Here is a 15,809-nt window from a genome sequence, read left to right as displayed (position 1 = left end):
TCACCGCTTGGTATGGCAACTGCTTGGCATCCGACCACAAGGCGCTACAGAGAGAAGTGTGTACAGGCCAGTACATCACTGGGAATGAGCTCCCTGTCATCCAGGACCTCTATACCAGGCGGTGTCAGAGGAAGCCCCTAAAAATGATCAATGACTCCAGCCATCTAAGTCATTGACTGTTCTCTCTGCTACTGCATGGCAAGTCTGGAACCAACAGGACCCTGAACAGCTTCGACCCCCAAGCCATAAGATAGTACATAGTTAGTTAAATAGTTAACCAAGTAGCTACTATCAGCATGGACCCTTTTAGCACGTCTCTTTTGTCTCATCACACACTCTGCTGCTACTGTTTATTATCTCTAACTGTATTTCTAGTTCTATGTACATATCTACCGTAATTACCTTATAGCCCTGCACATCCACTCGGTACTGGTACCCTAAGTTATCGTTACTCATTGCGTATTTATTATTATGTTTTGGTATTGTTTTACTTTTCTATTATTTATCTATATTATTTATCTCTGCATTGTTGAGAAGGGCCTGTAAGTAAGCATTTCGCTGTTAGTCTACACCAGTTCTTTACGAAGCATGTGACAAATAGAATTGGATGATTCTCTTCTCTCAGTCCTCCCTCCTACCTCTCTCCCTCCTCTGACCCTCTCTTCTCTCCTTCCTCTTTCTATCTCTCTTCCTTCTCTCCTCCTCTATACCTCTCCTCTCTCCTGATCTCCCAGCCTCACCCCTGTGTGCAGGAAACTTCCATTCCAGAGACCGAGCTTCTCTGAGGATCATAGAGGAAAGACACAATGCCTACAGTGTGCTAGATATAGCACCATTCGTAAAACACACATAACCGCATAAACACACACACGCAAAGAGAAATCCAATGGAACATGCTTTTACTATGAGTTTTTTTTAATTCCATAAGACTTTCTCAGGAAAATCCCCCTCATCAGGGTCGGTCCAACCCAGACAGACAGCACTGGGCCTGGAGAGGACAGACAAAGAAAGGAGCATGGGGAGCCTCTATCCTTCTCCTCTACCATTAGCCCAAATCGTTGTTTGGGTGTGCATAGAGGGTTTACACCAAGATAAGCTACTAGTGATAGCCAATAGGAGTCAAAGCTATACATTCCCCATTCACAGAGCACGTCAACTCTCTATGGGGTGGCATTGAGTAGATTACAATTTAGTCCATTTCTGGAAGGTTCCAGCAGTTGGTACCATTTAGCAAATCTAGGTCACATTCACCTTCTGTGAAAGTTTATGTGTGTGTGTGTGTGTGTGTGTGTGTGTGTGTGTGTGTGTGTGTGTGTGTGTGTGTGTGTGTGTGTGTGTGTGTGTGTGTGTGTGTGTGTGTATAGCAGGATGTGTCTCAGCCAGACCCTACTCAGAGACCTCCAGTATAAACACATGGTACTCTGGACAGAAACACGCCTCTCTCTCTTCTCTCTCCCTATCCACCCCTCTCTCTCTTCTCTCTCCCTATCCACCCCTCTCTCTCTTCTCTCTCCCTATCCACTCCTCTCTCTTTTCTCTCTACCTATCCATCCATCTTTCAACCTCAGTCTTATTATTATTACTGGTTAACGGGCAGCGACCACTATCTCTTTCAACAGAATAGACTGCTTTGTTGGAGGTGCCAAGCCCATAGCCGCTTAAAGAAGAAAATCAAGTTTGCACTTGGTATTAAGGCATTTCTCTAGAAGAAATTGCAACATCTTCATGTCTGTAAACAACAGAGGAGGCTTCTCAGAGGAGGAAGGAGAGGACCATCCTACTCAGTGAATTTAAAAAAAAGGAAAGTTATCCTTTTTAGATAAAACAATACTAAATACTAGGGCTGACCCCGACTAAAGAACATTTCGGTTGACCAATCGATTGGTAGACATTTTTAAACGTGTATTTTTCCATATACAGTATAGACACACCGTAAGTTTGAATAAAATAAACTATATGTGGGCTACTGAGCTTGTCTGATGCTTCCAGTGATTAAGCAGTGTGATTAAACTGAAGACACACACTACTAAAGAGAGAGCCAGAGATAGGCTAACTAGAAGGAAAAAACCTGTTCCCAACCAGACCCCCCTCCTCCCGCTGCTATTTGCAGATTCTGTCATTACACTCCTGAAGTTGCCGGTGATAAGCTACACCAGCGGTCGGCAACCTTTTCCATTTGGAAAAGTTATCGTAGCATTTCTACTGATCTGCGTGCCAGTTATGATTTTCATCTGCACATTTTCATGGAACAGTTTCATTTCATTTATAATAAAGTATTCATATCTCAAAATCAATGTCATGTGGTTCATCAAAATTCTATCTCAATGAAAAGGATACAAATCTAAAAGTAACATCTATTGCCTTTGCCAATAGGTACAAATAACCTACATAAAGCCAACAAATAAAAACATTGCAGCCCAAAAGTAGAAACTATCAAGATCAAAATAAATACACATGGCCGGTCTGGAAGGAACTTGAAACATTGTTATCAACTATTAACTGGGGTCAGGCCTGAAGCTCACACTAGCAAACTTGCAACATTGTATAAAATATAAAATATTCTGTTTCCCACGCCAGTGAGCTCTGGACAGACAGACACAGCTGTATGCTATTAGCACAAGGGATAAGAAGTAATCAGGTAGGCCTTGCTTATGAACTTTCCAACAGAGCATTACCCCCCCCCCCCCTTCAGCTGATTGGTTCACAAAGGGGAGAGCGCTGGAAAGATTTTTCAAAATAGGCTACTTTGAGGAACTATCGTCAGTCTCAGTGGATGTAAAAACAGACTTTGTTTACTTGCTGTTTGAGAGGAGAAAAATGATATTGAACAAAAATACAAACGCAAGGTAGAGAAATGAACATTGATTTCTCTGGCAACAGCTCTGATGGACATTCCTGAAGTCAGCATGCCAATTGCATCCTCCCTCAAAACTTGAGACATCTGTGGCATTGTGTTGTGTGAAAAAACTGCACATTTTAGATTGGCCTTTTATTGTCCCAAGCACAAGATGCACCTGTGTAATGATAAGCTACACCTCTCGGGTATATTTAATATCTTGGCAAAGGAGAGATGCTCCCTAACAGCGATGTAAACAAATTTGTGCACAAAATTTGAGAGAAATAAGCTTCTTGTGCATATGGAACATTTCTGTGATTTTTATTTCAGCTTATGAAACATGGAACCAACACTTTACATGTTGCATTTATATTTTTGTTCAGTATATTTTGAGAAGTTCCACAGTGTTGGTGAGTTAAGACAATCAGGAATAATATCAGATCCCCAAATGGGCAAATTAATAGGCCTACATTTGCATGCAGGCCAGGTAGCCTAGGCCTACTTCTATGTATTATCAGGTGCACGTCCTTACTCAACATTGACAGGAGCGCTACAAACTACAATTAATAAATAGAATAAAATAAAACTTGTGTAGCCTAGTTTGTGCACTCTGCAAACAACGTGTCCACTCCTACAATGACAACGATAAGACTGGAATAATAATGTATTGAATGCATTAACAGAAATTACCATAACCAAACAAACAATGTAGATGAGAAATGATGGTAATTAACTGTAAATGTACTACTGGTGATAATGGTGTGTGTCCTGTGTCCTCCCTTTCATCTACACTGATAGAAGTGGATTTAACAAGTGACATCAATAAGGGATCATAGCTTTCACCTGGATTCACTTGGTCATTCTATGTTATGGAAAAAGCAGGTGTTCTTAATGTTTTGTACACTCAGTGAATATAATCAGACCAGTTGGAACTGGAGCAATGATCCAAACAATAGATAGTACTTTAGGACTGAAAATGTGCTATATTGAATAGAATGGTAAGATGTAGTGTTTTGAATGTTCCCTACTCTGAATGTCACAAATGAATGACATGTCACCAGTCAAGCAGAATCACCTGAGGGTAACACACACACACACACTGCATGACACACAAACGCAAGCAAACACACATGCACCACACACATACACACAATCCTATAGTCCATTCAAACAGTGAGTCCAGGAATGGGCTTCCGTTCCTTCCGGACATCCAATAGAAATATCACTTGTCTAAAAATAGCCTCGGTCTCCTCTTACATAGCACTGATCTGAGATTAGAGAAATCAATGTAACACAGGAAAGAGACTGAGTGATAGAGAGTGGGAGAGTGATGGGAAAGAGAGACAAAGAGAGGGAGAGAGAACAACAACACCCCCTCAACCAGACCCGGAGAACTGGAGGTGGAGAGAGACATGTCTGCACTCTGGACTGTGGTGAGACAACATCAACAGGAGAAAGAGCAGGAGCAGGAGAAGAACAGAGCACTAGAGAAGGTGAAAGTGCGGAGGAGAGGGTGAGGGGGATGGCGTGTGACAGAGAACAACCCATTAGAGAGCTGTCCACCCCCGCAGAGTAGCCAGCAGAACAGTCCACCCCAGACCCTGACCATAGCCTCGACATCACAGCAGGACAGAAAACTGAAGGACCCCAGGGAATCCCACCCCCTCTGAGCCACCCTGATAGCCCTCCTAACAACCCCCTGGCCCACCACTCCACCCTGGACTTGAACAGCCTTTATGACAAGGTCAATCTTCACAAGGCAGCAGTGACCACCTTCGCCAGGACCCTAAAGGTCATCGCCCTCAATCACAGCCCCAGGTCATCTACCTTTGGCCTAAAGAGCAGGAACCTGTACTTCACTAAATAAATCAAAAATACAGGCATTGTCATCCTACAAGAAACATGGTATACAGCAGTGGTTCCCAACCAGGGGTACTAGGCCTACTACTTGGCCTATCCACAGGGGTACTTGAGAAGACTCATGAGACCATAGGCTTACTGGTCAAATTCACATGAGGGGGTACTTCAGGGGTACTCCGGGCAGAGAAAAATTCAGTTGAAGGTACAGTAACCGTAAAGGGTTGGGAACCACTGATATAGAGGAAATGGAACAACTGTTTGCTCTCTAGGTTACAGGGAGCTGATAGTCCCAACCACCAAACTACCAGGTGTGAAACAGGGAGGGGACTTCATGTGGAATGCTAATTTGGTATAGAGCAGACCTAACTCACTCTATAAAAATGATCAAAACAGGAACATTTTACATTTGGCTAGAAATTCAAAATGAAATTATCTTAACAGAGAAAAATATCCTCCTGTGTGCTACCTATATCCCCCCAGTAAAGAACCTGACACCCTCAGCACACAGGGGGACAAACACCTGCCTGGAGGTGACAGCATTCCCTCCCCCATATGCCCCCCTAGGCACAACTATGACAACATCACCAAAAAAAACAGGTCACATCTCCTGCAGCTCTGTCGCACGCTGGGTATGTACATAGTCAATGGTAGACTTCGAGGGGACTCCTATGGTAGGTACACCTACAGCTCATCTCTTGGCAGTAGTACTGTAGATTACATTTTCACTGACCTTAACCCAGAGTTTCTCAGAGCGTTCACAGTCAGCCCACTGACACCCCTATCAGATCACAGCAAAATCGGTCTACTTGAACAGAGCAATACTCAATCATGAGACATCAAAGCCAAAGGAAGAGCATAATATTAACAAATGCTATAGATGGAAGGAAAGCAGTGTGGAAACCTAACAAAAAACTATTAGGCAACAACAAATTAAATCCCGTTTAGACAACTTCCTTGACAAAACGTTTCACTGTAATAGTGAAGGTGTAAACTCTGCAGTAGAATCCCTAAACAGTATTTTTGACCTCTCAGCTTCCCTATCATATTTTTAAAAATATATAAGCAGAAAACCTAAGAAAATGAACAACAATGATAAATGGTTTGATGAAGAATGCAAAAACCAAAGAAAGAAATTGAGAAACCTGTCCAACCAAAAACAAAGAGTCTACGCCTTTACTATGGTGAATCACTAAAACAATATATAAATACACTACGGAAAAAGAAGGAACAGCACGTCAGAAATCAGCTCAATGTAATTGAAGAATCCATAGACTCTAACCACTTCTGGGAAAATCGTAAAACACTAAACAGACAACACAAAGAGTTATCTATCCAAAACGGAGATGTATAAACCATGTATAAACCACTTCTCCAATATTTTTGGCCCTATAACAAAGAACAAACAGCAAAAACATATACATGATCAAATACAAATCTTAGAATCAACTATTAAAGACTACCAGAACCCACTGGATTCTCCAACTAAATTGAATGAACTATAGGACAAAATACAAACCCAAAAAGGCCTGTGGTGTTAATGGTATACTAAATTAAATAATTAAATATACAGATTACAAATTCCAATTGCCTATACTTAAAGTATTTAACTATACTATACTTAAAGTATTCATCCTCAGCTCTGGCATCTTCCCCAATATTTGAACCAAGGACTGATAACCTAATCCACAAAAAGTGGAGACACATTTGACCCCAATGACTTCTGTTGGATATGTGTAAACAGCAACCTTGGGAAATCCTAAATACAACCCATATTTATGTTCTTCTTTCGGAACTTTTGTGAGCGTAATGTTTACTGTAAAAAAAAATGTACTATCTATTTCACTTGCTTTGGCAAAGTAAAGATATGTTTTCCATGCCAATAAAACCCTTAAAATGAATTGAAAGAAAGAAAGAAAGAAAGAAAGAAAGAAAGAAAGAAAGAAATAATGAACACTGTGAAAGCTCTGAAAGAAGCATGGTGAGTTTGAGACAGTGTGAAAGCTCTGAAAGAAGCATGGTGAGTTTGAGACAGTGTGAAAGCTCTGAAAGAAGCATGGTGAGTTTGAGACAGAGTGTGAAAGCTCTGAAAGAAGCATGGTGAGTTTGAGACAGAGTGTGAAAGCCCTGAAAGAAACATGGTGAGTTTGAGACAGAGTGTGAAAGCTCTGAAAGAAGCATGGTGAGTTTGAGACAGAGTGTGAAAGCTCTGAAAGAAGCATGGTGAGTTTGAGACAGAGTGTGAAAGCTCTGAAAGAAGCATGGTGAGTTTGAGACAGAGTGTGAAAGAGCTAAAGCACAGAAACAGAAACTGTGAGTTGGGGACAAAAAAAGACAGTGTTGGATGGGAGAATTTCTAAATGTTTTCCCCTCCTCTTCCTCCTCCTCCTCTTCTTATCTCTACCACCTGTGTTCAGTGTTTATTTAACACGGAGGGGTGATGTTTACACAGTCTAGGTTAAACACAGGCGGAGCTAATCACTTCAGTTAATAATAAATCATGTAAACAGCCAGACGCTGCAAAGCATGCTGGGATGGCTGGCGTGCCAGGGCCATTGTCCAGTATCTGATCTGACCCACTAACAGACAGACAGACATCACCCATGTTCACATTCATCCACCTCCCTGGAAGAGAGAGGGAGTGCGAGTTGAGAGACAGTGAGAGAGAGAGAGAGCGAGTTGAGAGAAAGAGAGCGAGAGAACTGAAGAGTTTGTGTGGTCATGCAGAAGATAAGAGAAAACAGGGTCAAACAGGGACAGAGTCATCTGTACAGTAGAGTGAATGTGACAAGGACTCTGTCATCTCAGTCAGAGGAGAAGAACCCTAAAGCAGACTTAAAACAAAACAGAAAAGGAGGAAGGAACTCGGCTGCTTCAGGCAAAAACCTAAGTTATTTAAATAAATAAAAATGTACCTTTATTGAACCAGGTAGGCCAGTTGAGAACAAGTTCTCATTTACAATTGCGACCTGGCCAAGATAAAGCAAAGCATTGTGACAAAAACAACAACACAGAGTTACACATAAACAAACGTACAGTCAATAACACAATAGATACATCTATGTAGTGTTTGAAAATGTAGAAGAGTATGGAGGTAAGGCAATATACAGGCCATAGAGGTGAAATAATTACAATTGAGCATTAACACTGGAGTGATAGATGTGCAGATGATGATGTGCAAGTAGAGATACTGGGGTGCAAAAGAGGATAAGTAACAATGTGGGGATGAGGTACTTGGGTGTGCTATTTACAGATTGGCTGTGTACAGGTACAGTGATCGGTAAGCTGCTCTGACAGCTGATGCTTAAAGTTAGAGATGGAGATATAAGTCTCCAGCTTCAGTGATTTTTGCAATTTGTTCCAGTCATTGGCAGCAGAGAACTAGAAGGAAAGGCAGCCAAAATAAGTATTGGCTTTGGGGATGACCAGTGAAATATACCTGCTGGAGCGTGTGCTACGGGTGGGTGTTGCTATGGTGACCAGTGAGCTGAGATAAGGCGGGGTGTTACCTAGCAAAGGCTTATAGATGAGTGGGTTTGGGTTTGGTGGGTTTGGTGACGAATATGAAGCGAGGCCCAGCCAACAAGAGCATACAGGTCGCAGTGGTGAGTTGTATATGGGGCTTTGGTGACAAAACGGATGGAACTGTGATAGACTACATCCAGTTTGCTGAGTAGAGTGTTGGGGGCTATTTTGTAAATGACATCGCCAAAGTCAAGGATAGGTAGGATAGTCAGTTTTACGAGGGTATGTTTGGCAGCATGAGTGAAAGAGGCTTTGTTGCAAAATAGGAAGCTGATTCTAGATTTAATTTTAGACTAGAGATGATTAATGTGAGTCTGGAAGAGTTTACAATCTAACCAGACACCTAAGTATTTATAGTGGTCCACATATTCTAATTCAGAATAGAGTAGTGATGCTAGTCGGGTGGGAGTGTGCAGGCAGAAATCGGTTGAAGAGCATGCACTTAGTTTTACTAGCATTTAAAAGCAGTTGGTTGCCACGGAAGGGATGTTGTAAGGCATTGAAGCTCGTTTGGAGGTTTGTTAGCACAGTGTTTAAAGAAGGGTCAGATGTAAACAGAATGGTGTCATTTGCATAGAGGTGGATCAGAGAATCACCAGCAGCAAGAGCGACATCATTGATATATACAGAGAAAATAGTCGGCCTGAGTATTGATCCCTGTGGCACCCCCATAGAGACTGCCAGAGGTCTGGACAACAGGCCCTCCGATTTGACACACTGAACTCTATCTGAGAAGTGTTTGGTGAACCAGGCGAGGCAGTCATTTGAGAAGCCAAGGCTATTGAGTCTGCCGATAAGAATGCAGTGATTGACAGAGTCGAAAGCCTTGGGAAGGTCGATGAAGACGGCTGCACACTTTTATCAATGGCGGTTATGATATTGGCTCCTGACTTCCCTGAAAGGTTGCATATTGCGGGGGCTATTCGATGCTAATGCAGAACGCCACAGGATGTTTTTGTGCTGGTCAAGGGCAGTCAAGTCTGGGGTGAACCAAGGGCTATATCTGTTCTTAGTTCTACATTTTTTAATGGGGCATGCTTACTTAAGATGGTGAGGAAAGCACTTTTGAAGAGCAATCAACTTTTGAAGAGCAATCAGGCATTCTACTGACGGGTTGAGGTCAATATCCTTCCAAGATACCCGGGCCAGGTCGTTTAGAAAGGCCTGCTCACTGAAGTGTTTTAGGGAGCGTTTGACAGTGATGAGGGGTGGTCGTTTGACTGCGGACCCATTACCCACGCAGGCAATGAGGCAGTGATCACTGAGATCCTGGTTGAAGACAGCAGAGGTGTATTTAGAGGTCAAGCTGGTCAGGATGAGATCTCAGTGGGTGCCCATGGTTACGGATTTATGGTTGTACCTGGTAGGCTGCTTGATAATTTGTGTGAGATTGAGGGCATCTAGCTTAGATTGTAGGATGGCTAGGGTTAGATAGGTCACCCAAAGCTATGTTGTGTTGTGGTTTATTTTTGGTAATTCTTCATGAAGATCCTCTGTGCGAACACACACCCACACACACTTTTCTAAGAGGGCCCTGAGCTGGTCTTCCCATGTGAACAGTAAGGAGTACAGGGGGAGGTCTGAGAGAGGAAAGAGAGAGATGTTAACTTCTCTAGGGTAGGGGGCAGCATTTGGAATTTTGGATGAAAAGCATGCCCAAATTAAACTGCCTTCTACTCAGGCCCAGAAGATAGGATATGCATATAATTAGTAGGTTTGGATAGCAAACACTCTAAAGTTTCCAAAACTGTTAAAATAATGTCTGTGAGTATAACAGAACTTATTTGGCAGGTGAAAACCTGAGAAAAATCAATTCAGGAAGTAGGATTTTTCATGTACGCGACTGAGAGAGTGCCTTTGTTGTTTAACTTTTATATTGACTACGTTATTGTCCGGTTGAAATATTATTGATTATTTAGGCTAAACACAATCATCGTTTGACATGTTTGTATGAGTTGTGACTGCGTTTGATAGTGTAGATAGAAAATGCCAGAACAAAGTGGCGGTTTTCGGATATAAAGAGACGTTATCAAACAAAAGGAACATTAATTGAATAAGAGCCAATCGATCCCTCCCCAGAGACCCTCAACAAACATACTCTCTACAGTTCACCTCCACAACTACCTCTGTTATAGTCCTCTACCACTCTTTCCAACCATCTCTGTCTGTAGGCTACACTTCCTCTTTGTAAGAGCTATATCATTTCATCTCTATGCTAAAATGTCCCTTGTCTAATATTACAGATGTCTGATCTTAAAGAGGAACTCCACTCATGATTATGTGGCCCCTTAAATTTAACCAGTTTCGTTGCAGGAGTAAAACAATCCTTCAGGAGGAGGAATTAATTATCCTAAAAAATAAGTTATAATTTCTAACAGGAAATTTGTTTTAACAGGCTGCAGTGGGCTATAGTTCGATACACTTATGTCGTAGTGGAGGTTAATATTTATTTTGTGTTATTAAGCTATATAAAACGACAGTTGTTGATGAGTATGGCTGCATTTCAGATACATTTTTGTACATTTGAATGTCGCAGTAGTATGACCTAGGCCAGTTATTCTGTCCGGTGCTTTAACATTTGAGCAAGAGAGAGCGAGAAAGAGAACTACAGGTTTTCAGTGAATTTATGTAAATCACCAGGCTGATTTGAATCACAGGAAAATTATCTGCAACAACAGGGTGATCAAATTAAGATAGATCTATCTGTATGTTATGGTTCGCAAAATAACTATGTCATTTAGTGTGCACTTTGAAATAAACCCACGTGAAAGGCCTCTGTAGACATCTCTATTCACCTCTAAACAGCCTGTTACAACTGTGTGATAACACATCTCTATTCACCTCTAAACAGCCTGTTACAACTGTGTGATAACACATCTGTAGTCACCTCTAAACAGCCTGTTACAACTGTGTGATAACACATCTCTATTCACCTCTAAACAGCCTGTTACAACTGTGTGATAACACATCTGCTGTCGCCTCTAAACAGCCTGTTACAACTGTGTGATAACACATCTGTAGTCACCTCTAAACAGCCTGTACCAACTGTGTGATAACACATCTGTAGTCACCTCTAAACAGCCTGTTACAACTGTGTGATAACACATCTCTATTCACCTCTAAACAGCCTGTTACAACTGTGTGATAACACATCTCTATTCACCTCTAAACAGCCTGTTACAACTGTGTGATAACACATCTCTATTCACCTCTAAACAGCCTGTTACAACTGTGTGATAACACATCTGTAGTCACCTCTAAACAGCCTGTTACAACTGTGTGATAACACATCTGTAGTCACCTCTAAACAGCCTGTTACAACTGTGTGATAACACATCTGTAGTCACCTCTAAACAGCCTGTACCAACTGTGTGATAACACATCTGTAGTCACCTCTAACAGCCTGTACCAACTGTTTGATAACACATCTGTAGTCACCTCTAAACAGCCTGTACCAACTGTGTGATAACACATCTGTAGTCACCTCTAAACAGCCTGTACCAACTGTGTGATAACATATCTGTAGTCACCTCTAAACAGCCTGTACCAACTGTGTGATAACACATCTGTAGTCACCTCTAAACAGCCTGTTACAACTGTGTGATAACACATCTGTAGTCACCTCTAAACAGCCTGTACCAACTGTGTGATAACACATCTGTAGTCACCTCTAACAGCCTGTACCAACTGTTTGATAACACATCTGTAGTCACCTCTAAACAGCCTGTACCAACTGTGTGATAACACATCTGTTGTCACCTCTAAACAGCCTGTACCAACTGTGTGATAACACATCTGCTGTCGCCTCTAAACAGCCTGGTACAACTGTGTGATAACACATCTGCTGTCGCCTCTAAACAGCCTGTTACAACTGTGTGATAACACATCTGTAGCCACCTCTAAACAGCCTGTTACAACTGTGTGATAACACATCTGTAGTCACCTCTAAACAGCCTGTACCAACTGTGTGATAACACATCTGTAGTCACCTCTAAACAGCCTGTACCAACTGTGTGATAACACATCTGTAGTCACCTCTAAACAGCCTGTACCAACTGTGTGATAACACATCTGTAGTCACCTCTAAACAGCCTGTACCAACTGTGTGATAACATATCTGTAGTCACCTCTAAACAGCCTGTACCAACTGTGTGATAACACATCTGTAGTCACCTCTAAACAGCCTGTTACAACTGTGTGATAACACATCTGTAGTCACCTCTAAACAGCCTGTTACAACTGTGTGATAACACATCTGTAGTCACCTCTAAACAGCCTGTACCAACTGTGTGATAACACATCTGTTGTCGCCTCTAAACAAACAACCCAACTCTATATTAAGAGACAGAGAACATACATCTCTCACAACCAACTGTGTGATAACACATCTGTTGTCGCCTCTAAACAAACAACCCAACTCTATATTAAGAGACAGAGAACATACATCTCTCACACGTACGTCAACATGTGCACGCACACACAAACACCTCTCTCTCTCTCTCCGTTGTAATGTCATTCCTGAGGCCAGGCGACACTGCTCTCATCCAGACACTCTCCTGCAGCCTCGTCACATTCCTCACCATGAGGGATTCACATGGAGGAGAGTTAGAACACTAGTCTTTATACACACACCATGTATCCACTTCAGCCTCGGACTGCCCTCTGACTGCCCTCGGACTGTATCCTGCACACCAGATAGCAGCCTGCATATCATTGAACTTCATCATAATCATCATAATTGTAAGTCATTGTAATCATCGTCTTCATCGTTGTAACCCTTATCATCATCGCCTGCACCATCATCACCATTCATAATCTTCAGCAGCACACATCAGAAACCAACTCACCTCTACAGCTATGGATCTATCATAATCACCATCACCACCATCTTCGTCATGCTCATCATATCTCAGTCTATAACTCCCCTCAACATCCTGTCCACCAGATACATGTCATAATCTCATCATCATCTCAAACATCCTCCCATCCTCCTCCTCTCTCTCCATTCAATACAATGGTTTCCCTGTAGCCTAATAACTATAATCAGACAAAACACACAGAATAAAATGAGGAGGGAACTTTACAACAAAGAATACATTCATGTCTGTGTGTGTGTGTGTGTGTGTGTGTGTGTGTGTGTGTGTGTGTGTGTGTGTGTGTGTGTGTGTGTGTGTGTGTGTGTGTGTCTGTAGAGCTGAGAGAAGGGCTGAGAGAAGCATATGCCTCTGGATGAGTGGTATGGGGGCAATGATAACGTCAGAGCTGCTGCCACTTGGGGTTTGGTACCGATTTACCCCTCTTCTTGTCTCGTCAGCTGCCCAACGACCTTGAAGGTGTGTGTGTGTGTGTGTGTGTGTGTGTGTGTGTGTGTGTGTGTGTGTGACATGTCATTGAAAGGTAAATGTGCTGCTATGCAGCCTACTAATAAGAACAATCCTTTGCTGTTGGAGGTCGTATTTCTCTCACAGACAAACTGCATAGTTTTAAAGTTGTAATAAGATAATGCAACAACTCCTCACAATACAAAGGAGAAGTTTGCGCCATAAGGAGCTAGTTTTTGCCACATGTAGTAGTAGCAGCAGCACCCCCCATCCCCCCCGCGTAACTTTGTAGCACCGTACCGCCACTCGAAATGGATACTTCAAGACAACCCCCCCAAAGCAAGACACCGTTTCTATTCAGAGCGGCAAACATATAAAGTAGCCAAACCAACCAACTGGCTTACCAGCTGTTGCCGAAACCTCCTGCATCTTGCCGACAGTTGTCCTGCTTGGCTGAACCCTTCTCCGATGCTCAAAGCAGATTGGAAACAGTGCCCGGACGAGCTAACGTTACAGGCAACTCAAACGAAGGAGTGTCCCGACTCGAAGTCCGCTGCTTTTTCCCTTCTCTTGGCAAAATGCTCTAGCCTCCACAGTAGAACATAACGGGCATGTAGTGCTTCTCTCACGAAGATAGAAGAAGTGTTTCCACGAAGAGTTTTTCCTGCATTAGTGCACTGATCCATTCACTCCTCAGGGATCTGCCCTCCTTGCAGCAAAACTATTCCTTCCTCTGAGCTCCACTCCGCCGCTGTGAAGGAGCTGCGCGTTCACGCTGGCTGGTGTAAGGCGCGCTCAAAACTACCCTGGTTGTTCATTGAGTACAGCAGGGAAAAAAAACGGACTATGAGTTTTCATAAATTTGTGTTTATTGCCTTTGCTCTGTCCTTTAAGAGAAAAACAAAAACGTATATTTTACACAATAACCTACAAAATAGTGTTTATTTTGCCGTTCAATTGTCTACCCATTGAGTTTTGTAGAAATATACTTGTAAACTATATTTCTTAGTACCTTACAACGGTATTACTGTTTTATAAACCCAAATCTAAGGTTGTTTTACCATTGGTTTTGTTTTTCAGTTTTTGTAAACAGTGTTTCAATATGTTTAAACAAACTATTATGTCAATCTCATGGACTGTCAGTCCCCACCCAGCCCCTTCCGGCCTCTACCAAACAAAGTGGCAGGGTCAGGCTGTTGAAACACAGATTGTTGTGCCTTTAATTCTCCTTATCATAAAACATGAGTCTGTTTTGACTGTTAGGCAAGGTTATTATATTGGTACACATTCTAAAATGAGCATCACTGTAGACCTACATCCGTGCTCCATTTGGCCATTTGTCTAAGGGTCGCTGGGTTTTGTTCCATCACTGCATTAATGGTTATTGTTGGAGTTGGGAGAGCTTCTCTTCAGTCGCCTGACTGTATCATCCAGTCAGGCGACTGAAGAGAAGCTCTCCCAACTCCAACAATGGCAAAGGGGAAAATACACACACACAAATATTAACTGACATTTCTATGTCGTTGCTTAGGCTCTCTCTCTCTCTCTCTCTCTCTCTCTCTCTCTCTCTCTCTCTCTCTCTCTCTCTCTCTCTCTCTCTCTCTCTCTCTGTGTCTCTCTGTCTCTGTCTCTCTGTCTCTCTGTCTCTCTCTGTCTCTCTCTCTCTCTGTCTCTCTCTCTCTCTCTCTCTCTCTCTCGATACAAGTCTTAATAGTATAAATAGCAGGGTAACATACAGTAAAAAAAACAAAATTTTAGGAGGATCATTTTGAGAATGCTGCTACTGAATCTAAAAGGCCAAGTATTTCTGTGGATGGCTTGAACCTTCTGTCACTTACATAACAATGGCAACAGTCTAGAAGGAGGCAGAGGTTGTTGATTCTGCTTGCTACAAGTCTTTAGTGTCACACTGCTGAGGGAAACACAATAACACCAGAACATTCATCAACGTAAAACACTGCTGACCCACTGGAGTGGAGATAAGCACCATTAGTTGGAGCTTGGGGCTTCTGCTTGTGCCTCTACAAGTCTATGTAGAGAGGTGTCAGCCAGCCAGTCAGTACCACCCATGCTGGCCCAAAGAATGCAGAACTACAGTCCCATTCAACAACATCCTCCGGTCCCCTGGGGGCTCCGACAGTCACAACCACAGACCAGAGCTAAATAACCCCACAGAGCAAGAGGGAGAGGGGGAAATAGAAAGTATGAGGGAGGGAGATGGAAAGAAGGAAAGGGAGGACAGAAATAAAGAGAGTGAAAATGGGGGGAGG

The 15,809-nt window shown here is 42.5% G+C and overlaps 1 protein-coding gene across 1 annotated transcript in view; it reads right to left on the bottom strand.

Annotated features, from left to right (window-relative positions):
• Positions 1-14,298, bottom strand: part of LOC110492422 (FYVE, RhoGEF and PH domain-containing protein 3) — a 112,688-nt gene extending 98,390 nt beyond the window's left edge. Inside the window, exon 1 of the mRNA XM_036947396.1 lies at positions 13,944-14,298. Within this exon, the coding sequence (XP_036803291.1) occupies positions 13,944-13,968 (25 nt within the window). The 5' untranslated portion in view covers positions 13,969-14,298. The remainder of the gene's footprint in view (positions 1-13,943) is intronic.
• Between the last annotated feature and the right edge of the window lie 1,511 nt (positions 14,299-15,809).

The sequence above is a fragment of the Oncorhynchus mykiss genome, chromosome 16 (assembly GCF_013265735.2).
Source record: "Oncorhynchus mykiss isolate Arlee chromosome 16, USDA_OmykA_1.1, whole genome shotgun sequence".
Lineage (NCBI taxonomy): Eukaryota > Metazoa > Chordata > Actinopteri > Salmoniformes > Salmonidae > Oncorhynchus > Oncorhynchus mykiss.
Note: the sequence above shows the minus strand (reverse complement) of the source record. Positions and strands in the feature narration are given on the sequence as shown.